The sequence below is a fragment of the Myxocyprinus asiaticus genome, chromosome 8, assembly GCF_019703515.2.
Source record: "Myxocyprinus asiaticus isolate MX2 ecotype Aquarium Trade chromosome 8, UBuf_Myxa_2, whole genome shotgun sequence".
NCBI classification, from domain to species: Eukaryota; Metazoa; Chordata; class Actinopteri; order Cypriniformes; family Catostomidae; genus Myxocyprinus; species Myxocyprinus asiaticus.
This window is the reverse complement of record NC_059351.1, coordinates 53,607,156-53,634,178: the sequence shown is the minus strand read 5'-3', so window position 1 is coordinate 53,634,178 and position 27,023 is coordinate 53,607,156. Positions and strand designations below refer to the sequence as shown.

The window sequence follows — 27,023 nt, the reverse complement described above, 5'->3', positions numbered from 1 at the left end:
TAACTTATTCTGATTATTGTTATGCGTCGCACTAAAAACTGCTCGTGCTTTGCAGTGACACAAAATCCAAAGACATTGAAAGTAACAAGCTATATAACTATATGTATAATATATTATATTAGTGTATTGTCAGAAATGAACTTTTCCATAAAGGGGCCAGTAATTGATCTCTGAATTTAACTTTCAGGGTGAAAAATTTCATGTGATAGTGTGTAATGCCACTCTTAAAGCACTGCACTATATCATTTAAGAACTATATCAGATGGTGAAAACAGTAACCAGGACATTTTGTGCCCCAACATTTTGATCTTTAGGGTATTTTCTGTCACTTTTGGGGACTTTTTTCCCCAGAGCCCCACTTAATTTCTGACCCTGCATCACTGTTCTATTACAAGCATTCTTGGTGTGAGAAATATCCTTTATTAACAAAGTGTGATTAAAACTTGGATAATATTAAGCAAATGATATAAAGATGATGCAACAGTGGCATCTAGCCCCCCCACCCCCTGCATTGTGTGAGATGAAGCTTTATACTGATATTCATACAAAAGCACAAAATCTACAAAGTATCTGGTAATATTATTTGTGTATTTACAATGCATGATCGCCTGTTGCAACATCACAGTATATCAGAAATATTTCAATTCACATTGTGATGGTGCGGGTCCTGATGCTGCGATACCTCCTGCCTGATGGTAGCAGTGAGAACAGCCCATGGCTCGGGTGGCTGGAATCTCTGATGATCCTCTGAGCTTTTTTCACACACCGCCTTGTATATACAAACCTCAGTTTATTACCCATTGACAGAGAGACTTGAGTGATTAAACCAGTGGTCTGATTTGTGGGTTTAAGGGAAGATAAAATGACAGAAAGATGCAGAATACAGATATATGGGTGAAGAAAAAGTAGAAGCAGTAGGCAGCAGAGCAAAAATTGCTGCATCACAATATGGGAGGCGTGTCACTTCCTGATACTGTAATCTCATGGGTTGAGTCTGTGGATCTATAAAAGCTAAAAGCTGTTCTACACATCTTCATTGCCATCATCAGTTTACTGCAGACAAAAAAGACAACTACAGATCCTTAAAAAAAAGAAGAAGAAAAATGTCTGAATCCAGAACCGTCTCCACACAAAAGAAACGGACTCATGACGAGACAACAAATGAAACATTTGATGAACTTGTTCAAAAATTAAGAGGGTTTTTTGATCAAATTGACGGTAAGGGAAGAACGTTTTCTATCTTCTGAAATTGTTTTTAGAAAATGATTTTCATTTGATAAAGTTTTGTTGTTTTTGACTCGTCACTAGATCCATTACAACAGAAATGGGGATAATGTGTGGGAATATTTATAGAACATTAGCATTCTTATATCATTAATAATTAACAGAGAAAAACATTTCTAAGTTATGATAGAATGTAATCCAGAATAGAGATTTGTCTTTTAAATCCAAAATGACTAAATTATTGGAACAAACATTATAATTGTTTAAAAATTGTTGTAAGGGAGTATGGATTAATGAGGAAATCTCTGGCTTGAGTCCAACAGGGGTGTCTGTAAGAACACAAATTCCAGTAATGCAATTCCATTTGACTATTTTATTAGTCCATTAAAGCAGGCTGAGCAAAGCAGATGAGGAGGGAGTACATAATGTGTGCTTTATTTCTCATGAACACACACTACAAACATCAGACAGCTCCATCAATGCAGGCATTTATAAATCAGGACCCATTTGCACAATGCTGCAGTAAATGGTTAATCAGAGGGCGTATACAAATCAATAAGCAGCTAATTGGAAAGAAACTAACTAATGAGCAAATGAATTTAGAGCATATTAGCAGGGTTGGGGAGTAACGAAATACATGTAATGGGAATACGCATTTAAAATACAAAATATAAGTAACTGTATTCCACTATAGTTACAATTTAAATCATTAGTAATTAGAATACAGTTACATTCAAAAAGTATTGATTACTGAAGAGATTACTTTGCATTTTATTGTCATTTGTTTCATTTAATATTTAGATGTGTTACATTCATTCGAGCAGACAGAGAAGTAATTTTGAAGTAAGTTTGGAGCAGAAGAAATAGAAATAAACCTTGTGTAAATTGTCAGCTTTACGCTAAGCTAAAATGCTATTTCTAGCCATTTTATATGCACGTTACCAGGCACGATCATATTTTTTTTAATCAAGAAAATTCACGTTGGACCATAATTTCTTTTTTTCTAGTAAGACCTTTGATAATTAGAGCAAAAATCGTATTCTTGATAAGAATTTTTTTTTTGTTTTCCTGTAAAAATGGAAAATAACTGTAAGCAATGACAAAAATTAAAGGAAATAATAATCTTTAATACAGCTGCCCCCAAATTTATATCAAAAATTTGCCAAGTTTAAATTGTCCATATCCCAAAAAAAAAAAAAAAAAACACGGCTTAAAGGGGATCAGCATAAACAGGAACAGGAACAAGACATGCTACAGGTCTGATGTACATTTTGTCCTTCACTTGAACCTCAGCAATCCTTACTCAACCATCCTTACTAGGGTGAATCGCAGTGACCTTACCTATAGGCCAGGTAGAATGAGGAAGCTGGGGATCAGGAATCATAACAACAGTGTCAAGGGAGAGGTTAGGGTTTTCATTGCACCATTTTTGTCTAGACTGCAACAGAGGGAGATAATGATTAATGAAATGGGCCCAAAAGTGGTCAGCAAGAATATGGTTTTATCTCCACTGCCTATGACTGAGAAGTTCTGTATCAGAGAAAAACACCAGAGGTAGAGAAGCATCATGCCTTCCCATCAGCAAAAGATTTGGGGTAATTGGATCAGGGTCTGCCACATCTGAGGAAACATATCCTAAAGGTCTTGAATTAAGGATTTCTTCAATCTAAATTAAGACTGTCTGCAATACTTCCTCAGAGACAGATTGAGTTCCCAATGTTTTCTCTAAAGCTACCTTAATGGATTGGACCTCCCGTTCACATGATCCTCCAAAATGGGGTACAGAAGGTGGAATGAACTTGTAGGAGATTTGTTGGTTTGCCAACACTGTTTGCAATTCAGGTATTAAGGTCTATTAGGCTTGATGTATTTCCTTAGCACCACTTTTGAAATTTGTTCCCTGATCAGATAGCAGTTCAAAAGGAGTACCTCTGCGGGAAGTAAAACGTATAAGAGACATTGAGAATGAATCAGAGCTGAGGGTATGGAGCAAATCCAGATGCACGCTCTTTGTGGTTAAACATTTGAAAAGAATCCCCCATCTCTTCTCCACTCATCTACCAATCTTAACATTGAAGGGACCAAAACAGTCCATACCTGTGGAAAAGAAAGGTGGTTTACATACTGTATATGCAAGCATGCAGGGGAATATCAGCCATTTGAGGGATAATAGGCTTTGCCCAAGATTGCTGGCACTTAACACATATGCATGTTGGTGTTTTCGTCCTGCCTCTCATCCTCTCAAAATCCAGTACTTCCTCCTAAGTTCAGCAAAAAGCCTCTCTTTTCCAGGCTGTTGAAGTTTCTCATCATAATGCTTTGAGAAGTTTAGTGGTAGCATGAGCTGGGTACAAGACAATAGGATGAATGGTATCCAAAGGAATATCATTATTTTGCCAAAGGTTAAATGTTAATGTATTTATTTGTGAAATATTTTTGCACTACTACAACTATATTTCTACTACATTACATATAAACAGCACTCGTACGACTGTCATTGATGCTACAGAATCTCATCTACATATGACAAGGCAAAGCTGTTTACTTCCTCACTCAGTACTGCTAACTTCACAAATACCATTTCCTAAATACACTATATTGCCAAAAGTATTCGCTCATCTGCCTTTAGATGCATATGAACTTAAGTGACATCCCATTCTTAATCCATAGGGTTTAATATGATGTCGGCCCACCCTTTGCAGCTATAACAGCTTCAACTCTTCTGGGAAGGCTTTCCACAAGGTTTAGGAGTGTGTTTATGGGAATTTTTGACCATTCTCCAGAAGCGCATTTGTGAGGTCAGACACTGATGTTGGACGAGAAGGCCTGGCTCGCAGTCTTCGCTCTAATTCATCCCAAAGGTGCTCTATCGGATTGAGGTCAGGACTCTGTGCAGGCCAGTCAAGTTCTTCCACACCAAACTCGCTCATCCATGTCTTTATGGACCTTGCTTTGTGCACTGGTGTGCAGTCATGTTGGAACAGGAAGGGGCCATCCCCAAACTGTTCCCACAAAGTTGGGAGCATGGAATTGTCCAAAATCTCTTGGTATGCTGAAGCATTCAGAGTTCCTTTCACTGGAACTAAAGGGCCAAGCCCAGCTCCTGAAAAACAACCCCACACCATAATCCCTCCTCCACCAAACTTCACAGTTGGCACAATGCAGTCAGACAAGTACCGTTCTCCTGGCAACCGCCAAACCCAGACTCGTCCATCAGATTGCCAGATGGAGAAGCGTGATTAGTCACTCCAGAGAACGCGTCTCCACTGCTCTAGAGTCCAGTGGCGGCGTGCTTTACACCACTGCATCCGACGCTTTGCATTGCACTTGGTGATGTATGGCTTGGATGCAGCTGCTCGGCCATGGAAACCCATTCCATGAAGCTCTCTACGCACTGTTCTTCAGCTAATCTGAAGGCCACATGAACTTTGGAGGTCTGTAGCGATTGACTCTGCAAAAAGTTGGCGACCTCTGCTCACTATGCGCCTCAGCATCCGCTGACCCCGCTCTGTCATTTTACGTGGCCTACCACTTCGTGGCTGAGTTGCTGTCATTCCCAATTGCTTCCACTTTGTTATAATACCACTGACAGTTGACTGTGGAATATTTAGTAGCGAGGAAATTTCACGACTGGACTTGTTGTACAGGTGGCATCCTATCACAGTACCACGCTGGAATTCATTGAGCTCCTGAGAGCGGCCCATTCTTTCACAAATGTTTGTAGAAGCAGTCTGCATGCCTAGGTGCTTCATTTTATACACCTGTGGCCATGGAAGTGATTGGAACACCTGAATTCAATTATTTGGATGGGTGAGTGAATACTTCTGGCAATATAGTGTATCTATCATAGCCAGGGGTGGAAAGAGTACTGAAAAATAATACTCAAGTAAAAGTACTGTTACTTCTTAAAATAATGTAGTTTGAGTAGAGTAAAAGTACCTGTCCTAAAAATTACTCAAGTAGGAGTAAAAGAGTAGCTCATTTAAAAGTACTCGTGAGTATTGAGTACTGAGTTGCGAAAGCTATGCCCCTTTATAATAAAAACTCTATGCTGCAATTTAAAAATGTAGAACACATACCGTTATTTACATTCCCTTTTATGGCTGTTTGCCAGAAAGAATAAAAAATATAGGTATTTTATAGGTGTTTGTGATTGACAAGTTTTAAAATACATCACTTATCTATGATAATGTAAATACTACATGAATCTGATTTTAAAAAAATAAATAAAAGGGTGACATGATTACAGAAATGAAAAGATCAAAAAGTTATTTTCAATATCATAATGTATAAAACAATTACATTAAAATCAGTTTATGTGTAGGGTCTATATTTCCCTTAATGCCGACTGAGAGAGTTAGTGTTGCACATTGAAACGTTCAAAACAATGCAAGGAATGCAAAAAAAAAAAGAAAAAAAAAAAAAAAAAACACTTAAAAAGCATAAAGTATAAATGTATCAATAAACAAAAAACAAAACAACAGACTTTACAACTCACGGTTTAACTAAAGGCCTGATATTTAAAAGATTAACAGTGTTGGAACTGTTCTTATGTGCAAGGCTAAACTGTTCCAAAGCTTCGGGCCACTACTGCAAAAGTGTGGTCAACCCTTTAGCTTGAGTCTAGACCTAAGGACCGCCAAAATAATCTGATCAGATGACCTAAGAGATCTATGCGGAGCTAGAGGGCCTAGGCTAAAAGATTCAATTCAAAGAGACAACAACATCAGGGGAAACAAACACAAAAATCTCAGTAGTATTTTCATTGAGATTTAAAAAGTTTAGGGCCATCCAAGTTTTTAAATCCTCTAGGCAAGCTAGTAGTGTCTCTAGAGTATTATTTTTCTTTTCAAAGGCAGATATATTTGAGTATCGTCTGCATAACAATGAAAAGAAACACCATGCTTTCTTTAAAATAGGCCCTATAGAAACATTTACTATGAAAACAGGATGGAACCAAGAATGGATCCCACAGGTATAAGGAGTGTAGGATGAACAATTCACCAATATTAACTGAAAAACTTCCCAATTTTATAGAGTCAGCACACAAGTATGTCTTATCTTTTGAACTATAGGTGGCAATGCCTGCAGGTATCCTTGGGACATGATGTTGATGATGCATACCAATTTTCTTTGAAATCAGGCATTTTATTCAAAAGATATATCACTTTTTAATAAAATAAAATACTTCAGAGAGATATTATGGCTGATATGGGAAAAATTAGTATTGTTGAAATTCTCCAAACTTTGCATGTACTCTCAGATCATGGTCCAGATGAAGCATACAAAGTTTTGTTTCGATAGGTCAAAGCGTTTCCAAGATACAGCCTCGTCAACTTTGTGTTAATGTAACTTCTCAACAAAGGCGAAAAACAAAATTCAGTATTGTTTACTCTGTGCTGCTCAGTCTGGAGATTATTTTGAGCCACAGTTTGGGCAAATCAGTTGAAATTTCAAGGAATTTTTGCGGAAAAACAATAATCATATTAATCCAAGATGGCGACCACTGTAATAGGCGGAGTTTTAAATATAAGGGGTCCATTTGAATCATCAGGAGGAGAGTAATCAGATGGAAAAAGGTGTTTCTTGGACAAACGGTTCAAAAGATACACACAAAAGAAAATTAATAATAAGAATAATAATAAGCAGATAACTAACGGATACAATAGGTGCTACAGCCTCTTCGGGGCTTGGCCCCTAATAAAGACCAGCAATATAATACAAATACCAGTCACTCAATCCTGTTGACTTTTGAGTTGTTAAATAAGAATATAAGTTGTATTAACTTTTGTTGTGAAGCCAAAACAACTCATTTCTTTTTTAAAATTGTATGCTTTTATCATAGAGAAAAGAATGAAGATCAGAGGAGATCTGCTAAACCTCACAGAGAAATATTCCTTGAACCTTCCAGAAGAAAAGAAGGTAAGCTCATTATTAGAAGTAAGACTTAGAATAAGAATTTAGGGGAGAGCAGGGTAAAGTGAACCAGAGGTTAAGTATTGTAGTTTATGTTTTGTCCACTGAAGTCAGAAGAACCCATATTTAAAGAATATTTTACTATTAATATAGTATTTTGTAATGGTGTTTGTTGCATGTTCATTTACTGTTTGTATTTGAAATATAGGTGTAATGCGGTTGCAGGTTTTTTATTATCAGCATATTAGACAAAAGGAGGGGGCACATGTCCTGAAAAGTTGAAAACCCCTGGCATAGAGGACATGAATTTCAAGTCTTTTGGACATTAAATCATGTGCAGGATGTTTATTAGAGACAAACAATTACATTTTTAGTCATTTTTATATCAGTAATTACATATACACAGGTAATGACGTAAATTCTTGATAAAAACATGTCATTACTAAAAGAAATTATATATATCAAAAGTGGCATTTCATCTTTAAAAAACTTTTTTTTTATATATCTGTAACCGCATATTTACAATTTCACAATGAGCTATCGCAAGCCTGTACAACATTTATTCACGAGCAGGATGTGAATTATAGATATCAATCATGAAACTGTAACTAATTCAAATGGTAACTCCAGGAATGAAATTACTACTAGTGAAAACGCTTTGTTTCATGTCAGTAACTATATTTACTTTAGTAAAAACATTAATTCTTGAAATCGAAAATTACGTCATTACTCATGGCAATGCCCATTCTTGATATATGGCATTTCAACTAGTAAAAGACATAATTCTAGATATCTCTAATTGCATTTTCACTAGAAGATAGATATCCTTTTATCCATTTATAAAATCTCATACAACAATCAAAACCTATTATGACAAACATTTATGAACTAAGTTTTCCTTTTGTGTCCTGCAGATTTTCAACGACCCCATTCATGGTCATATTGAGCTGCATCCTCTGCTGGTGAAGATCATTGATACTCCTCAATTTCAGAGACTCCGTCAGATCAAACAACTGGGAACAAAATATCTGGTTTTCCCTGGTGCCACTCACACTCGCTTCGAACACTCACTTGGGTAAATATAAAGTATAAAGTATTTTTTGACTAGTTTGATTTTTTCCCAAATCAAAAGCTTCTGCATATTTTAAATAGAGCAGTAAAAAAAAAAAAAAAAAAAAAGAAGAATTTCTACCACCTCACTTTGTAAATTAACCTGTGCAACCAGTCTCTCCTCGAGACAAGAATGAATCACAGAATGCTACTTGCAAACATTCCAATTTTATCCAGTGGATTACTTGCCAAATTAACAGTAGATCATGGTAAAATATTTCCCAACTTTTATTCATTAATGATACAAACAAGCGTCAATCAATAAATTAAGGCTTGTTTTTTTCCTTGAAGTAAACCGAGGTGTTGTTTGTGTACTGAAGGGTGGCATATTTAGCAGGATGTCTGGTTAAAAGTCTACAAGAGAAACAGCCAGAGCTCAATATCACCAATCGAGACAGCCTGTGTGTCCAAACTGCTGCTCTGTGCCATGATTTAGGTGAGTGCCACAAACAACCAAACTGTATGCACATTTATTTAATGTGTCAGCCAAATATACCTGTAAGAATCGATATCGAATTGAACCAAACAGAATCGATAGCTTGTGAATCGGAATCGAATCGGGAAACCTTTGTTAATACCAAGCCCTAGTCTCGCCTGACCATGTGTGATCGCAGGGCCAGAGTGGCTAATCGGGAGGATTGTGGGAATTCCTGGTGGGCCGGTCAAAAATTGGGATGACAGGTCCACATGTTGATGAATAAACTTTCATCATGTGTCGCATAACAGTTGCCGACCGTCGTATCATCTGGTATTTAAGGGATCAAAATTGCGTTCCTTATTATAGCGAAGGACATGAAATTCCAGGGCTGAATATAAATCCCATTTTGGCCCTGTGTGATCGGATCACCTGAGATGCATCTTAATGTCAGGTGTAAACGGGGACTGAAACACAGGCTTTGGACCCACATGAAGGGACTTATTTTAAAAGAGGCAATAACCAAAATCCAAAAGAGCTATTCAAACAAAGAAACGTCCTGGTTACTTTCGAATCCTCCGTTCCCTGATGGAGGGAACGAGACGTTGTGTCGATGTAGTGACACTAGGTGTCACTCTTGGGAGCCCCAAACACCTCTGCTTTTTTGAAAAAATGCCAATGAGAGTTGGCGAGTGGAATTTGCATGCCACTCCCCCGGACATACGGGTATAAGAGGAGCTGGTATATAACCACTCATTCAGGTTTTGTGCTTAGGAGCCGAGACCAGGTCCCGGCCATTTCAGTGGGTAGTTCAGCATTTTGGCAAGAGGGACACAAAGTCTCGTTCCCTCCATCAGGGAACGGAGGTTACGAAAGTAACCAGGACGTTCCCTATCTGCCACTCACTTGACGTTGTGTCGATGTAGTGACACTAGGGGTCCTTATACAAAACGCCACAACTATCTGAACTGTGTTACGTGAACTGGTGGTGTGTGATGGGCAGATCGCTGTGTGCCTCGTAGCCAGCACACCAGGCCATCACGTAACCTCCCCCAATGCTCTTATGAGTGTCGAACGGTCCATCAGGAACAAGTCGACTGCCCTCTTTCCCTCTCATTTCTCCCCAAAAAGAGTGGAATTTGTTAACTGACTGGTAGCCATAAGTGTCTGCGTCAGGGGGTGTCCCTCCCAAGGGGAAGACACCACAGAGACCACACCCCACCCAAAAAGGGGGGGGGGATTTTTAGTGGAATATATCACATGGTCTTACCGAGTCTTGTCGGAAGTATGTCATGTGGAGAGGTCCCATGGTAGGTCCTATCTGAAGGGGGAGGATTTTCTACAGAGCATGGCGACCGGGGGCAGAGGGGCCTCTGCCCAAGGAAGACGCAGATTGCCAACAGGTAAACGATTTTGCAGAAAATATCACATGGGGTCACCTTTGGGGAACCAGCACATGTGGAGCACCTACCTCAGTACAGGGGCTCATTAGCGCACGTACTGGGCTGGTCAGCGAGTTTCTCTGCAAACTCAACTGCCAGAGGACTAAGGAGGAAAGTCATCCAGGGATCACAGTCTGTGAACACGACTGAGAGTCAAGAGCGCACGTCTTCACCTCAAGGGAGGGAAAAGGTGCTATGCGCAAGTGGTACACCCAGCCAGCTGTCCCGGAACTTACCTGCTCGTGCCTGCCAATACACGGAATGAGACCGGCTCAACACGGAGATTGCAGAACCTTGCAAAGGTGTTGGGTGTTGCCCAGCCTGCCAAAGAGGCACCTCGGGCCAGGTCCCAGGAGGCCGCCACTCTCCTGGTAGAGTGGGCTCGTAACCCCGCAGGGGGTGGCATGTCCAGTGCCTGATATGCCATCGTAATGGTGTCAATGACCCAGTGGGCGATCCTCTGTTTGGAGACAGCGCTTACTTTCCGCTGTCCACCAAAGCAGGCAAAGAGCAGCTCGGAGCTTCTAAGGCACTGCGTTTGATCCAAATAGAGGCGTAAAGCTCACACCGGACACAGCAACGCCAAGGCTGGGTCTGCCTCCTCCTGGGGCAGTGCTTGCAGGTTCACCACCTGATCCCTAAAAGGGGTCATGGGAAATTTGGGCACATAGGACCACGCGAGAGTAACCCGGACTGAACTCCAGGCACGATTCGTTGACAGAGAATGCCTGCAGGTCCCCTACCCTTTTGATGGAAGTGAGCGCAGTCAGGAGGGCAGTCTTCAAAAAGAGTGCCTTAAGCTCAGCTGACTCCAAGGGCTCAAAGGGAGCTCCCTGTAGACCCTGAAGGACTACAGAGAGGTCCCACGAGAGGATGAGGCACGGTCTGGAGGGATTCAACCTCCTAGCGCCTCTCAGTAACCTGATGATCAAGTCGTGCTTCCCCAAGTACTTACCATCTACTGCATCGTGATGAGCCGAAATAGTGGCTACATACACCTTCAAGGTGGAGGGCCTCCAGCCTCTCCTGCAGGAAGGAAAGCACCGATCCAACTGCGCATATCTGGGGGTCTTCACGTCGGGAAGAACACCACTTAGCGAACAGACGCCACTTCAAGGCATACAGGCGCCTCTTAGAGGGAGTCCTAGCCTGAGTGAATGTGTCTACCACCATGGGTGGTAGGCCACTTAAGTCTTCCACGTCCCATCCAGGGGCCAGACGTGGCGATTCCAGAGGTCTGGTCACGGGTGCCAGATGGTGCCCCGTCCCTGAATAAGTAGACCACTATTCTTACGAAAGCAAGCCGTGACAGCAACGTTGCCATGGTCATGTTCTCGCAATGAGTACATGACTCATCCAGGAACGCTGTCTCTGTGTGGGCAATGCCCAGACACGTAAGACAGTGATCGTGGCCGTCAGAAGCGGAGAGATAATGACTGCAACCAGGAATAACACACAAATGGAAAGTCATCTTTAAAAAGATGTTCCGTGTGTGTGCTGCTCTTTTTGTGAATGAAAATATACTCTTTTAGAATATACTCTCTTATTTTCGCTCTGCCGAAGCATCCAGGGGTGTTCTCTGCACTCCACGGGTGCAGAGGGGGAGAAGCCGCTGAAATGCGGCGTAAATCCAGCAGTATTGAGGTGCGTCTTTGGAGGGAATTGAATTCAGTGCACTGAATACAACCGCTCTGCTCCAAAGAGAAAATCTGAATGAGTGGTTGCATACCAGCTCCTTTTATACCCGTATGTCCGGGGGAGTGGCATGCAAATTCCACTCGCCAATTCTCATTGGCCTTTTTAAAAAAAAACAGAAGTGTTTGGGGCTCCCAAGAGTGAACCCTAGTGTCACTACATCGACATAACGTTGAGTGAGTGACAGATAGGGAACTTCAATATCCAAGGCCCCTTTTTACGTATATGATTTACTGAGTTTTAACACTGTCCTTGATTGTTCTGTTATTTAAAACTCAGTTGATGTCATATCAACAAGTCACAGGGAGGAAGCTGCTCAAGATAGTAATCTAACTTTAAAAGCAGAGGTGATACCACTCTAATCTTACGAGAGCACCAAGTCGAACCAGGGGCAATAATTTAGTATTTTAACACTTTATAATAATAATAATTGTATTGAATGATAATTGATCATTTGATTACATTTATATTTATTAATTTATTACATTTATTTTTGTAAGCAACATACAAAATGAGTAACATAAGCAATTCGTCTTACAAAAGCCAACAATATCCGCTTGTTCATTGACTGCAGAGATAGAGAGTTGAGATATACTGTAGACATGGAGGAGTGAGTTGAAGTAAGCGGGTGCTGTTCCATTGATTGTCCTGAAGGCCAGAGTAAAAGCCTTGAATTTGATGCGGGCAGCTACAAGTAGCTAGTGAAATTAAGCTGGTCATCTACTACCACTCCTAGGTTCTGAGCTGTCCTGGTTGGTGTTAATATTATTGAACCAAGATGAATAGAGAGATTGTGGTCAGCAGATGGATTGGCAGAGATCACCAGAAGTTCTGTATTAGCAAGGTTGAGCTGAAGGTGGCGTTCCTTCATCCATGCTGAGATATCTGAAAAGCAGGCTGAAATATGAACTGAGACAGTGGGGTCATTACTGACAGGAGGGCAGTTTCAGTAGAGTGTCATTTTTTTTAAGCCAGACTGATGTCTGTTGAGAAGGTTGTTCAGTGAAAGAAAAGCAGACAAATGGTTAAATAAAATCCTCTCATGAGTTTTTGCCAAGAAAGTTAGGAGAGAGACCGGTCTGTAGTTATTAACTACTGTGGGGTTAAGTGTTGGGTTTTTTTGAGCAATGTGTCAGAAAAGTTTCCAGTTGTAAGATATGTGTTGATGATGTGTGTGCGTGTGGATAAGACCGATGAAGAGGCAGCTTGTAGTAGATTGGATGGGATAGGGTTAAGGGGATAAGTGGTAGGATGGTTGGAAAGAATAACTTTGGAGATCTCAGTCTCGGAAAGAGGAGAACAGAGGACGTGATGTGGGAAGAGAGCAGTTGTGGGTATGTGGTGTAGAGAACTGGCTGCTGATGGTCGCCATCTTGTCAGTGAAAAAATGGCAAAGTCATCAGCTGACAGAGAAATGGTGGGCAGGATAGGATTAAGAGAAAGTTGAAAACAGTTCCTTGAATCTGCAGAGTTACTGATCTTATTCTGGTAATAGGCAACCTTGGCAGCAGAAACACTAGAAGAGAAAGATGAAAGTGGGGGAGATTTATACTTTCTCAGGTCAGCAGGGTCTTTTGACTTGCGCCACTTCCTCTCCGCAGCCCTGAGCTCAGTGCAGTGGTCACAAAGTGTCTCCGACAGTGAGGGTGTGACACGTGCTGGCCTGGAGGTCAGAGGTCAGACACTATCAAAGTAGAGAAAAGTGTGTTTGTAGCATCATTAACATCAAGTGAAGAGAAGTGGTTATTGGATGGAAGGAAGGGATTAATATTTTTAATTAAACAGATTTTATATGTAGAAATTACAACATTGCAAGATCAACAAGATCACTGAGCGCAGCCTGACACATCACACAATCAGACATGAATACAGTTCTGCAGAATTTAAATGTGTGTATTTCTCTGTATTCAGAAATACTTTAGATTATTTTCTATTAGTTTTACATGTTATGCATTAAATGTCAGAACAAGGTTCAACTTAAACATGTTCTGAAGTTCACCAGCTCCACAGGATATCTTTCCCCTTTCCCCAAAAGTCTTTCATTTTCTTTTTTTTTATTGTATTTAAAAAAAAAATTCTGTTAACACACAAATTAACACATCTAAACTTTCATCATCTGTCCTGTATAATAGATGCATGTTAATTTACTTCCATTTAAGGTCATGGTCCATTCTCTCATTTGTTTGATGGCATGTTCATCCCTAAAGCCCTGCCTGGTAAGTGCCTGACTTTCTTACTTAACAAAATAAAAAAAATAGGACATATAGCATAGAATGGCATATGTACATGTGCAAGTGGTAATATATGTGCAAGGTATGGGTATGTACAGTTATTGAATTAAATATGAGTGAATTTACATTTGTACATGAGATATTTATACATTATTGCACTATGGGAGTCCTGAAGGTAGTTTAATTGTTCATGAGAAAAATGGCTTGTGGGTAATGTACAGATCTGGACTCAAGATGGCGCCGAGTATGGCTGCTGCGTTGCGAGCTCCGACACAACATAGTAATGTTTTGTTTGTTTTGTTCACAATTCTTATGTTTTTTGTCTTGGATGTTGTCTGCCTTATTGTCTACGACAGACAAACACTTTTGGACATTGGTTCAGCAATCTCACACCGTAAACCGGACTTCACATTCCTCAATGCCGACCCGCTGTTTACAAACACACCAGCGGAGCCCTTTGTCTGGGCAGCACGGCCACGGAAACGCAGGAGGAAAAGGGGAAACAGAGCCGGCGTTCTCATCAGAGTAAGACGCCGCGCAAATCGACCCCCGCTACCCACTATTCTACTGGCAAATGTTCAGTCTTTGGACAACAAGCTCTGCGAGCTGAAAGCGCGGATCTCTTTCCAACGAGATACAAGGGACTGCTGCATTATCTGCCTTACAGAAACTTGGATGTCTGCGGAGATTCCAGCCATTGAACCCGCGAGGTTCTCCGTGCACCAAGCGGACAGAGCGAAAGACCTCTCAGGTAAAACTAGAGGAGGTGGTGTATGTTTTATGATTAACAAATCATGATGTGATCAGAGGAACGTACATTCTATCAAGTCTTTCTGCTCTCCTGATCTGGAATTTCTTATGCTTCTGTGTCGACCATTCTGGCTACCGAGGGAATTCACAGCGGTCATTATCACTGCTGTGTACATCCCCCCACAAGCCGACACAGACCGGGCACTCAAGGAATTGTATGGGAGAATAAGTGAGCAGGAAACCACGCACCCTGAGGCTGCATTCATTGTGACCGGGGACTTTAATAAAGCCAGTTTAAAATCAGTCGCACCAAAATATCACCAGCACATTAGTTTCAACACACGAGGGGACCGGGTTTTGGACCATTGCTACTCTCCGTTCCGGGATGGCTACAAATCCCTCCCCCACCCACCATTTGGCAAATTGGACCACTCTTCCATTCCGCTTCTGCCCGCTTACAGGCAGAAATTGAAACAGGAAGCACCCACCCTCAGAACGATCCAGTGCTGGTCGGACCAATCAGATTCTACGCTACAAGACTGTTTTGATCACACGGACTGGGAGATGTTCCGGAGTTTCATCAGAACGTGCGTAGAGGACGTCGTTCCGACCAGAACAATACGGATCTATCCGAATCAGAAACCTTGGATCAATAGTGATGTTCACGCGGCACTTAATGTGCGGACCTCCGCTTTTAATTCCGGGAAAGTGGAGGAGCATAAACAAGCCAGTTATGCCCTCCGAAAACCACAAAACGCGAGTACAGGAGTAAGATTGAAGGACAGTTTAACACCACCAACTCTAGAAGCATGTGGCAGGGAATTAACATCATCACGGACTTTAAAGGGAATAAAAACTCCGCTATGAACACTGCTGCCTCTCTACCGGATGAGCTAAATTCTTTTTATGCTCGTTTTGAGGGAAATAACACCGCCCTCGTGGAGAGAGCTCTCGCGGCTGAAGCTACAGAGGTTAGTTCACGCTCCGTCACTGTAGCGGATGTAACCCGATCCTTCCGAAGGGTGAATATCCGCAAAGCCGCGGGCCCAGACGGTATTCCGGGTCGCATCATCAGAGCGTGCGCGAACCAGCTGGCTGGTGTTTTTACGGACATTTTCAACCTTTCCCTCTCTTTGTCTGTAGTCCCCACATGCTTTAAAACATCCACCATTGTGCCTGTTCCAAAATAATCAAAAATAACTTGTTTAAATGACTGGCGTCCTGTTGCTCTGACCCCCATCATCAGCAAATGCTTTGAGAGACTAATCAGAGATTACATCTGCTCTGTATTGCCACTCTCTCTTGACCCGCTGCAGTTTGCTTACCGCAACAACCACTCCACTGATGATGCCATTGCATCTACAATACACACTGATCTCTCCCACCTGGAAAAAAAGAACACTTATGTGAGAATGCTGTTTGTAGACTACAGCTCAGCATTCAACACCATAGTGCCCTCCAAGCTAGATGAGAAACTCCGGGCTCTGGGCTTAAACAGCTCGCTGTGCAGCTGGATCCTGGACTTCCTGTCAAGCAGACGCCAGGTGGTTAGAATAGGCAGCAACATCTCCTCATCACTGACCCTCAACACTGGAGCCCCGCAGGGCTGTGTTCTCAGCCCACTACTGTATTCCTTGTACACACATGACTGTGTGGCAACACATAGCTCCAATGCCATCATTAAGTTTGCTGATGACACGACGGTGGTAGGTCTGATCACTGACAATGATGAAACAGCCTACAGAGAGGAGGTGCACACTCTGACACACTGGTGTCAGGAGCACAACCTCTCCCTCAATGTCAGTAAGACAAAGGAGCTTGTGGTGGACTTCAGAAGAAAAGACAGAGAACACAGTCCCATCACCATCAATGGAGCACCGGTGGAGAGAGTCAGCAGCTTCAAGTTCCTGGGTGTCCACATCACTGAGGAACTCACATGGTCCGTCCACACTGAAGTCGTTGTGAAGAAGGCTCATCAGCGCCTCTTCTTCCTGAGACGGCTGAGGAAGTTTGGAATGAACCGCCACATCCTCACACGGTTCTACACCTGCACTGTGGAGAGCATCCTGACTGGCTGTATCTCCGCCTGGTACGGCAATAGCACCGCCCACAACCGCAAAGCACTGCAAAGGGTGGTGCGAACTGCCAAACACATCATCGGAGGTGAGCTTCCCTCCCTCCAGGAAATATATACAAGGCGGTGTGTGAAAAAGCTCGAAGGATCATCAGAGACTCCAGCCACCCGAGCCATGGGCTGTTCTCACTGCTACCATCAGGTAGGCGGTATCGCAGCATCAGGACCCGCACCAGCCGACTCCATGATAGCTTCTTCCCCCAAGCAATCAGACTTCTGAACTCTTGATCTCTCATGATTAAAATACATCAGCACTGCACTTTATTACCCTTACTCTTATATCTCACACCGGACTGTCATAAATTATATTATTATTATTATATTATGTCTCTCTTAACAACTGACTATCAACCGACAGCCTGAATGTCAATACAGTACAATACTGTACATTCTATATATATATATATACAGGTGCATCTCAATAAATTAGAATGTCGTGGAAAAGTTCATTTATTTCAGTAATTCAACTCAAATTGTGAAACTCGTGTATTAAATAAATTCAATGCACACAGACTGAAGTAGTTTAAGTCTTTGGTTCTTTTAATTGTGATGATTTTGGCTCACATTTAACAAAAACCCACCAATTCACTATCTCAAAAAATTAGAATACATCATAAGACCAATAAAAAAAACATTTTTAGTGAATTGTTGGCCTTCTGGAAAGTATGTTCATTTACTGTATATGTACTCAATACTTGGTAGGGGCTCCTTTTGCTTTAATTACTGCCTCAATTCGGCGTGGCATGGAGGTGATCAGTTTGTGGCACTGCTGAGGTGGTATGGAAGCCCAGGTTTCTTTGACAGTGGCCTTCAGCTCATCTGCATTTTTTGGTCTCTTGTTTCTCATTTTCCTCTTGCCAATACCCCATAGATTCTCTATGGGGTTCAGGTCTGGTGAGTTTGCTGGCCAGTCAAGCACACCAACACCATGGTCATTTAACCAACTTTTGGTGCTTTTGGCAGTGTGGGCAGGTGCCAAATCCTGCTGGAAAATGAAATCAGCATCTTTAAAAAGCTGGTCAGCAGAAGGAAGCATGAAGTGCTCCAAAATTTCTTGGTAAACGGGTGCAGTGACTTTGGTTTTCAAAAAACACAATGGACCAACACCAGCAGATGACATTGCACCCCAAATCATCACAGACTGTGGAAACTTAACACTGGACTTCAAGCAACTTCAAATCAAATCACTTTATTGTCACACAGCCATATACACAAGTGCAATGGTGTGTGAAATTCTTGGGTGCAGTTCCAATCAACATAGCAGTCGTGACAGTGATGAGACATATACCAATTTACAATAACATCAAATTAACACAACACAATTTAAACATCTGTTATACACATAATTACACTCAACAATATACAAATAATAACATACACTGTACAGTATACAATATGCTTTGTTTTTGTTTTGTTTTTTTGTTTTTTTTACTATATAGATACACATTATTCAATAAAAAAAAAAAATTAAAATATATATAAAAGTATATATATATATATATAGAATGTACAGTATTGTACTGTATTGACATTCAGGCTGTCGGTTGATAGTCAGTTGTTAAGAGAGACATAATATAATAATAATAATATAATTTATGACAGTCCGGTGTGAGATATAAGAGTAAGAGTAATAAAGTGCAGTGCTGATGTATATTGATCATGAGAGATCAAGAGTTCAGAAGTCTGATTGCTTGGGGGAAGAAGCTATCATGGAGTCGGCTGGTGCGGGTGCTGATGCTGCGATACCGCCTACCTGATGGTAGCAGTGAGAACAGCCCATGGCTCGGGTGGCTGGAGTCTCTGATGATCCTCCGAGCTTTTTTCACACACCGCCTTGTATATATTTCCTGGAGGGAGGGAAGCTCACCTCCGATGATGTGTTTGGCAGTTCGCACCACCCTTTGCAGTGCTTTGCGGTTGTGGGCGGTGCTATTGCCGTACCAGGCGGAGATACAGCCAGTCAGGATGCTCTCCACAGTGCAGGTGTAGAACCGTGTGAGGATGTGGCGGTTCATTCCAAACTTCCTCAGCCGTCTCAGGAAGAAGAGGCGCTGATGAGCCTTCTTCACAACGACTTCAGTGTGGACGGACCATGTGAGTTCCTCAGTGATGTGGACACCCAGGAACTTGAAGCTGCTGACTCTCTCCACCGGTGCTCCATTGATGGTGATGGGACTGTGTTCTCTGTCTTTTCTTCTGAAGTCCACCACAAGCTCCTTTGTCTTACTGATGTTGAGGGAGAGGTTGTGCTCCTGACACCAGTGTGTCAGAGTGTGCACCTCCTCTCTGTAGGCTGTTTCATCATTGTCAGTGATCAGACCTACCACCGTCGTGTCATCAGCAAACTTAATGATGGCATTGGAGCTATGTGTTGCCACACAGTCATGTGTGTACAAGGAATACAGTAGTGGGCTGAGAAAACAGCCCTGCGGGGCTCCAGTGTTGAGGGTTAGTGATGAGGAGATGTTGCTGCCTATTCTAACCACCTGGCATCTACTTGACAGGAAGTCCAGGATCCAGCTGCACAGCGAGCTGTTTAAGCCCAGAGCCCGGAGTTTCTCATCTAGCTTGGAGGGCACTATGGTGTTGAATGCTGAGCTGTAGTCTACAAACAGCATTCTCACATAAGTGTTCTTTTTTTCCAGGTGGGAGAGAGCAGTGTGTATTGTAGATGCAATGGCATCATCAATGGAGCGGTTGTTGCGGTAAGCAAACTTCAGCGGGTCAAGATTGAGTGGCAATACAGAGCAGATGTAATCTCTGATTAGTCTCTCAAAACATTTGCTGATGATGGGGGTCAGAGCAACAGGACGCCAGTCATTTAAACAAGTTATTTTTGATTGTTTTGGAACAGGCACAATGGTGGATGTTTTGAAGCATGTGGGGACTACAGACAAAGAGAGGGAAAGGTTGAAAATGTCCGTAAAAACACCAGCCAGTTGGTTCGCGCACGCTCTGATGACGCGGCCCGGAATGCCGTCTGGGCCCGCGGCTTTGTGGATATTCACCCGTCGGAAGGATCGGGTTACATCCGCTACAGAGACGGAGAGTGAACTAACCTCTGTAGCTTCAGCCGCGAGAGCTCTCTCTGCGAGGGCGGTGTTATTTCCCTCGAAACGAGCATAAAAAGTATTTAGCTCATCCGGTAGAGAGGCAGCGGTGTTCATGGCGGAGTTTTTATTCCCTTTAAAGTTCCTGATGATGTTAATTCCCTGCCACATGCTTCTAGAGTTGGTGGTGTTAAACTGTCCTTCAATCTTGCTCCTATACTGGCGTTTTGCTGTTTTGATAGTTTTTCGGAGGGCATAACTGGCTTGTTTATGCTCCTCCACTTTCCCGGAATTAAAAGCGGAGGTCCGCACATTAAGTGCCGCGCGAACATCGCTATTGATCCACGGCTTCTGATTCGGATAGATTTGTACAGTTCTGGTCGGAATCACTTCCTTTACGCACGTTCTGATGAAAGACATTACGCTATCAGCGTAAAGCTCGATGTCGTCATCAGAGGCGGATCGGAACATCTCCCAGTCCGTGTGATCAAAACAGTCTTGTAGCATAGAATCTGATTGGTCCGACCAGCACTGGATCGTTCTGAGGGTGGGTGCTTCCTGTTTCAGTTTCTGCCTGTAAGCGGGCAGAAGCAGAATGGAAGAGTGGTCCGATTTGCCAAATGGTGGACAGTGGAGGGATTTGTAGCCATCCCGGAACGGAGACTAGCAATGATCCAAAACCCGGTCCCCTCGTGTGTTGAAACTAATGTGCTGGTGATATTTTGGTGCGACTGATTTTAAACTGGCTTTATTAAAGTCCCCGGTCACAATGAACGTGGCCTCAGGGTGCGCGGTTTCTTGCTCACTTATTCTCCCATACAGTTCCTTGAGTGCCCGGTCTGTGTCGGCTTGTGGGGGAATGTACACAGCAGTGATAATGACCGCTGTGAATTCCCTCGGTAGCCAGAATGGTCGACACAGAAGCATAAGAAATTCCAGATCAGGAGAACAGAAAGACTTGATGGAATGTACGTTCCTCTGATCACACCAGGATTTGTTGATCATAAAACATACACCACCTCCTCTAGTTTTACCTGAGAGGTCTTTCGCTCTGTCCGCTCGGTGCATGGAGAACCCCGCGGGTTCAATGGCTGAGTCTGGAATCTCCGCAGACATCCAAGTTTCTGTTAGGCAGATAATGCAGCAGTCCCTCGTCTCTCGTTGGAAAGAGATCCGCACTTTCAGCTCGCAGAGCTTGTTATCCAGAGACTGAACATTTGCCAGTAGAATAGTGGGTAGCGGGGGTCGATTTGTGCGGCGTCTTACTCTGATGAGAACACCGGCTCTGTTTCCCCTTTTCCTCCTGCGTTTCCGCGGCCATGCTGCCCAGACAAAGGGCTCTGCTTGCGTGTTTGTAAACAGTGGGTCGGCATTGAGGAATGTGAAGTCCGGTTTTTGGTGTGAGATCGCTGAACCAATGTCCAAAAGTGTTTGTCTGTCGTAGACAATAAGGCAGACAACATCCAAGACAAAAAACATAAGAACTGTAAACAAAACAAACAAAACATTACTATGTTGTGTCGGAGCTCACAACGCAGCAGCCATACTCGGCGCCATCTTGAGGTCTAAACTACACTACAGGTCATTTTTCTTTTCCTTAGGGCAGGAAATTATTGTAATCTGTTTGATAAATTGCTATTAAACAGATTTGGCAATATTTTTCTAACAATCATGCTAATCATGCTAAAATACTTAGAAATAAAAAAACAATAAAAAAAAAAAATATGAGTGAGAATATGAGTCCTTCTGAATGATTGTGGCTTCAGTCCCAATTTATTAAAGAATCATTGGTTGTAGGATAATTCATTCAACATGTCTTCAATAATCTCTAAAACTCTGTTTTTTGACAGGTTTCAAGTGGGAGGTAAGCATAACTCTACTACAGATACATACAGGTGCCTCTCAATAAATTAGAATGTCGTGGAAAAGTTCATTTATTTCAGTAATTCAACTCAAATTGTGAAACTCGTGTATTAAATAAATTCAATGCACACAGACTGAAGTAGTTTAAGTCTTTGGTTCTTTTAATTGTGATGATTTTGGCTCACATTTAACAAAAACCCACCAATTCACTATCTCAACAAATTAGAATACATCATAAGACCAATAAAAAAACACTTTTAGTGAATTGTTGGCCTTCTGGAAAGTATGTTCATTTACTGTATATATACTCAATACTTGGTAGGGGCTCCTTTTGCTTTAATTACTGCCTCAATTCGGCGTGGCATGGAGGTGATCGGTTTGTGGCACTGCTGAGGTGGTATGGAAGCCCAGGTTTCTTTGACAGTGGCCTTCAGCTCATCTGCATTTTTTGGTCTCTTGTTTCTCATTTTCCTCTTGACAATACCCCATAGATTCTCTATGGGGTTCAGGTCTGGTGAGTCTGCTGGCCAGTCAAGCACACCAACACCATGGTCATTTAAGAAACTTTTGGTGCTTTTGGCAGTGTGGGCATGTGCCAAATCCTGCTGGAAAATGAAATCAGCATCTTTAAAAAGCTGGTCAGCAGAAGGAAGCATGAAGTGCTCCAAAATTTCTTGGTAAACGGGTGCAGTGACTTTGGTTTTCAAAAAACACAATGGACCAACACCAGCAGATGACATTGCACCCCAAATCATCACAGACTGTGGAAACTTAACACTGGACTTCAAGCAACTTGGGCTATGAGCTTCTCCACCCTTCCTCCAGACTCTAGGACCTTGGTTTCCAAATGAAATACAAAACTTGCTCTCATCTGAAAGGAGGACTTTGGACCACTGGGCAACATTCCAGTTCTTCTTCTCCTTAGCCCAGGTAAGACGCCTCTGACGTTGTCTGTGGTTCAGGAGTGGCTTAACAAGAGGAATACGACAACTGTAGCCAAATTCCCTGACACGTCTGTGTGTGGTGGCTCTTGATGCCTTGACCCCAGCCTCAGTCCATTCCTTGTGAAGTTCACCCAAATTCTTGAATCGATATTGCTTGACAATCCTCATAAAACTGCGGTTCTCTCGGTTGGTTGTGCATCTTTTTCTTCCACACTTTTTCTTTCCACTCAACTTTCTGTTAATATGCTTGGATACAGCACTCTGTGAACAGCCAGCTTCTTTGGCAATTAATGTTTGTGGCTTACCCTCCTTGTGAAGGGTGTCAGTGATTGTCTTCTGGACAACTGTCAGATCAGCAGTCTTCCCCATGATTGTGCAGCCTAGTGAACCAAACTGAGAGACCATTTTGAAGGCTCAGGAAACCTTTGCAGGTGTTTTGAGTTGATTAGCTGATTGGCATGTCACCATATTCAAATTTTTTGAGATAGTGAATTGGTGGGTTTTTGTTAAATGTGAGCCAAAATCATCACAATTAAAAGAACCAAAGACTTAAACTACTTCAGTCTGTGTGCATTGAATTTATTTAATACACGAGTTTCACAATTTGAGTTGAATTACTGAAATAAATGAACTTTTCCACGACATTCTAATTTATTGAGATACACCTGTATTCTAATACACTTGTATTTATTGTCAGTGTGCTACAGAGTGTGTAGATGAATTTTCTTTTTCTGCAGACACTCAAAAAAGGGGCAGGATCATCATTTATCAAGCAAAGTTTAGGTTTATGTAATGCACCACTCTGCTGCTCAACCTGAAACAGCTAGTTAACCTGTGTAGTTAACCTCTAACTAAAGCAACAAACTCACTAAACTATTTTCACCAAAGTAACTCAGCAGTTCTGCATTGTTTGAAACAGCACTTGAAACAAAATGAAACATGACACACTTTGTATACAGCTTTATTCTCAATCATTGCATGAAGAGCTTCACCTGTGATGTAGAAAGACAAAGAACATATTATTTAGACTACACGTGACTGAAAATGCATGCATGTTTTGCAAATTTAATTAAATCTGCTGCTCTTATGTTGGCTCCTATAATAAAACCTTCACTTCAAACTATCCATGCTTTAAACACTATCTTCCAAATCGCTTTTGGCTCAAACTAGAATCAAAGTGAAAAATGGAGTAGAAAATTAGAACTAAGCAATGTTGTAGTTTATAATTAATTTATGGCTGTGTACAGTATTATTATACTGATGTTAATGTCCATCTTCTCAAGCATGAGGATGCCTCAATTCAGATGTTTGAGCACATGGTTGATCAGAATGGACTGAAAGAAGTGATGGAAAACTTTGACTTGAATCCAGATGAGGATATTCCCTTTATTACGAAATTAATTCAGGGAGACAAAACTCTATATCAGGTAAAAACTTATTTAGGGTGTTTTGCAACCAGTGCCTATCAGGATGTGGTGTTTAAGTTCAGCTTTCAAAAGTATTACATTTTCTTGTCTTGCAGAACAAATCTTTCCTGTTTGAGATTGTGGCAAATAAACAGAACGGCATTGATGTGGACAAATGGGACTATTTTGTAAGGTAATTAGTATTTTAAAGGATTTTTATATTATTATTATTAGTGGTGCTTGCTTTATTACCCTGGCAACTGCCTAGCAACCAAATGAGCTCACCCTAGCAACCAAGTAGCAAAACAAATATTTCAGCACCAGAACATCGCAGAGACTTCTGGGTTGGCTCATTTGACTCAAGTTGGAAAGTTTTCCTTAAGTATCACATTTCCAACTGCTTATCCATGCCCTAGCAATCATTTAGTGCACCCTAGAAACCATATAGCAACATGCTGCATCCATTTCTCTACCTAAGAACATCATACACACATAGGGATTTGTTATTTTGACCTTGGCTGTCAAGCAGCCTTTGTATTATCACCTTGGTAACTGCCTAGCAACCATATGGAACACCCTAGCAACCAAATTTCAGTACCCATCTCTGCACCAGAACATCGTTAAGACACAGGACTGGGCTCATTTGACGTGGAATTGATAGCAGCCTTTTTAATTATTACCCTGGAAACTGTCAAGCAGCTACATGTAACACCCTAGCAACCATAGAAGAACACCCATAGTATCTCTGCACTTGAACATCTTACAGACATGCGGGTGGGCTCGTTTCACTTGAGGCAGTGTACTGACGCCCTTAGTGATTAATTTTGCCATGGCAAGCACCACTCACATTTTCTTCTGAAAAAATGTACCTGTCTAGTTATTATTATTAAAATGGAATTTCCAGTCTATGGCAGCCCTAGAGCAGGAGGTAAAAATAAATAAATAAATAAAAAAGAAATAATAATAAATAAAAATAAAATTCACATTTAAAAATGAAGTTTGGTACAAAGAGTCTTGCCTGAAAAGTCCTGTGACCAATTTTGGGGCCTGCCTCTCAAATTAATTAGCAAAATTAACTTTGCAATTTCACTGCTAATTAATTATTAATGTGAATTCAATGCACTTAAACGTTTTGCTATGTTGGAATCTGAATCTTAGATTTTAGCAAAAATAGTTTCCCCAGCATGAGAACAGGCTAAGATTGAATAGTTGAAGATAATGAAATTGTTGTTACTCTGTAAGTGTGGCACAAGTTTTGATTTATTGCTCTACCTTGTTTTTATTATTTTACAGAGACTGTTACTACCTCGGCATTCCAAACAGCTTTGACCATCAGCGTCTGCTGAAGTCTGCACGAGTGTGTGAGGTGGAAATAGGAGAGAAGAAAGAACAGTCTATCTGCTTCAGGGACAAGGTACATGATAAATCACATTTTCATTTTTACTTCTCACTATGTATATATGATTTTTGTGGCAGTTTTGAGTCTTCAATTGCACAAAGACTTTCACAAATATGTGCATACTAAACTTCACTTATAACACTGCCACTCTGGAACTTGGCACTTTGTGGTACTATAAAAATGTATCTCTGGTAAGTTACCTTTTTCAGAAAATACATTTGGGTGAGCCTCAATAAAATGGATGAACAAATATTTTGCAGCTAATAGGCACTTAGGTAATAACCATAAGTAGAAAAAGATTTAAATGACAGTGTAAACAGAAATCAGTAATGTTGAGATATTCTAACAAGACTCAAGTAAAAGAGATAGTTCTTCCTGTCCAAAACCAGTTTCTGGAGGTTCCTTCGTACGCAAACATCTATTGAGTCATTGACGATAGGGCAGCGAGGCATCAAGACACTTTAGTTTCAGACGCGGCCAATAACTGTTTTGCCATTGTAGGGAAGCAGTTGATGTTGGCAGAGAAACGGCTCCCTCTTGGGGAAGCTCTTTACTGATAGAAAATATTTCCTAATTTACTGCAGTGGCACTTGGCCACAAAGCTTTGTATTTCGGTCACAATGATGCAAAACTGAATAATTTCATCCCCAAAAGTTTGCACTCCATGTCTGAGCCTCGTGCAACTGTCTGTGTTCCACAGAGGAGGTGTTGCAGGAAACTGTAGACCTGGCAGCGTTCATCAAAAAGAATGACTACCGTGAGCATAGCATCTTAATGCCCATGCATTACCAGAGAATACATTGTGCATCATCAAACATTGCTTCAGGGTGGGCACTGCCCAAGCCTGAAAGACAGTAATCATTCTAGGAAATACACTTGTGATTATTCCATCCTGAAAAGGATGTACAGTATATATCACAACCATTTGCATTTGTTTGGTTTGTATGTTAATGAAAAGAACACATAAAACAGTATCTTATCAAGAGGGTTACAAATCCAATTTATAAATATAATGATACACTTCGCCAGGCACCCAGGAAACAGAAGGTCTTCTGCTAAACCTCATAGGCAAAAAAACTCGCACTGCTAGGCAAGAGGGAGGTTGTCTCTGTCCACTGAGCTCTGTGCACTACTCTCAACGCAGGGCGTGATCCATAAAGAGAGATCCGTACTTGACTCTGAAGGAGAATGTTCTGAGGACGCTGTCGTTCGGCCATCCTTATACTGTATATGCTCACTGAGAATAGGAGGCGGGACTTTGAAAGACTATGAAATTGGTGTGATGGAAAACCATTCAGTTAGATCAGGGCTCTCGGGTGCGACCCTTAGTGTCGACTCATCGACGTAACGTAGAGTGAGCGACTTGAAAGAGAACTCACAGATTTTCCTCTCAGTTTCACACATCTTAGATTTACCATCACGATCTGTTCTTTCAGAATAATTC

The 27,023-nt window shown here is 41.6% G+C and overlaps 1 protein-coding gene across 1 annotated transcript in view; it reads left to right on the top strand.

Moving 5' to 3' along the window:
• Window positions 1–1,057: 1,057 nt before the first annotated feature.
• LOC127444633 (uncharacterized) overlaps window positions 1,058–27,023 on the top strand; it is a 67,520-nt gene continuing 41,554 nt past the window's right edge. The window contains exons 1-9 of the mRNA XM_051704118.1: window positions 1,058–1,218; window positions 7,070–7,146; window positions 8,055–8,215; window positions 8,571–8,686; window positions 13,962–14,018; window positions 21,818–21,831; window positions 24,058–24,201; window positions 24,297–24,373; window positions 25,474–25,594. Of these exons, the coding sequence (XP_051560078.1) occupies window positions 1,104–1,218; window positions 7,070–7,146; window positions 8,055–8,215; window positions 8,571–8,686; window positions 13,962–14,018; window positions 21,818–21,831; window positions 24,058–24,201; window positions 24,297–24,373; window positions 25,474–25,594 (882 nt within the window). The 5' untranslated portion in view covers window positions 1,058–1,103. The remainder of the gene's footprint in view (window positions 1,219–7,069; window positions 7,147–8,054; window positions 8,216–8,570; window positions 8,687–13,961; window positions 14,019–21,817; window positions 21,832–24,057; window positions 24,202–24,296; window positions 24,374–25,473; window positions 25,595–27,023) is intronic.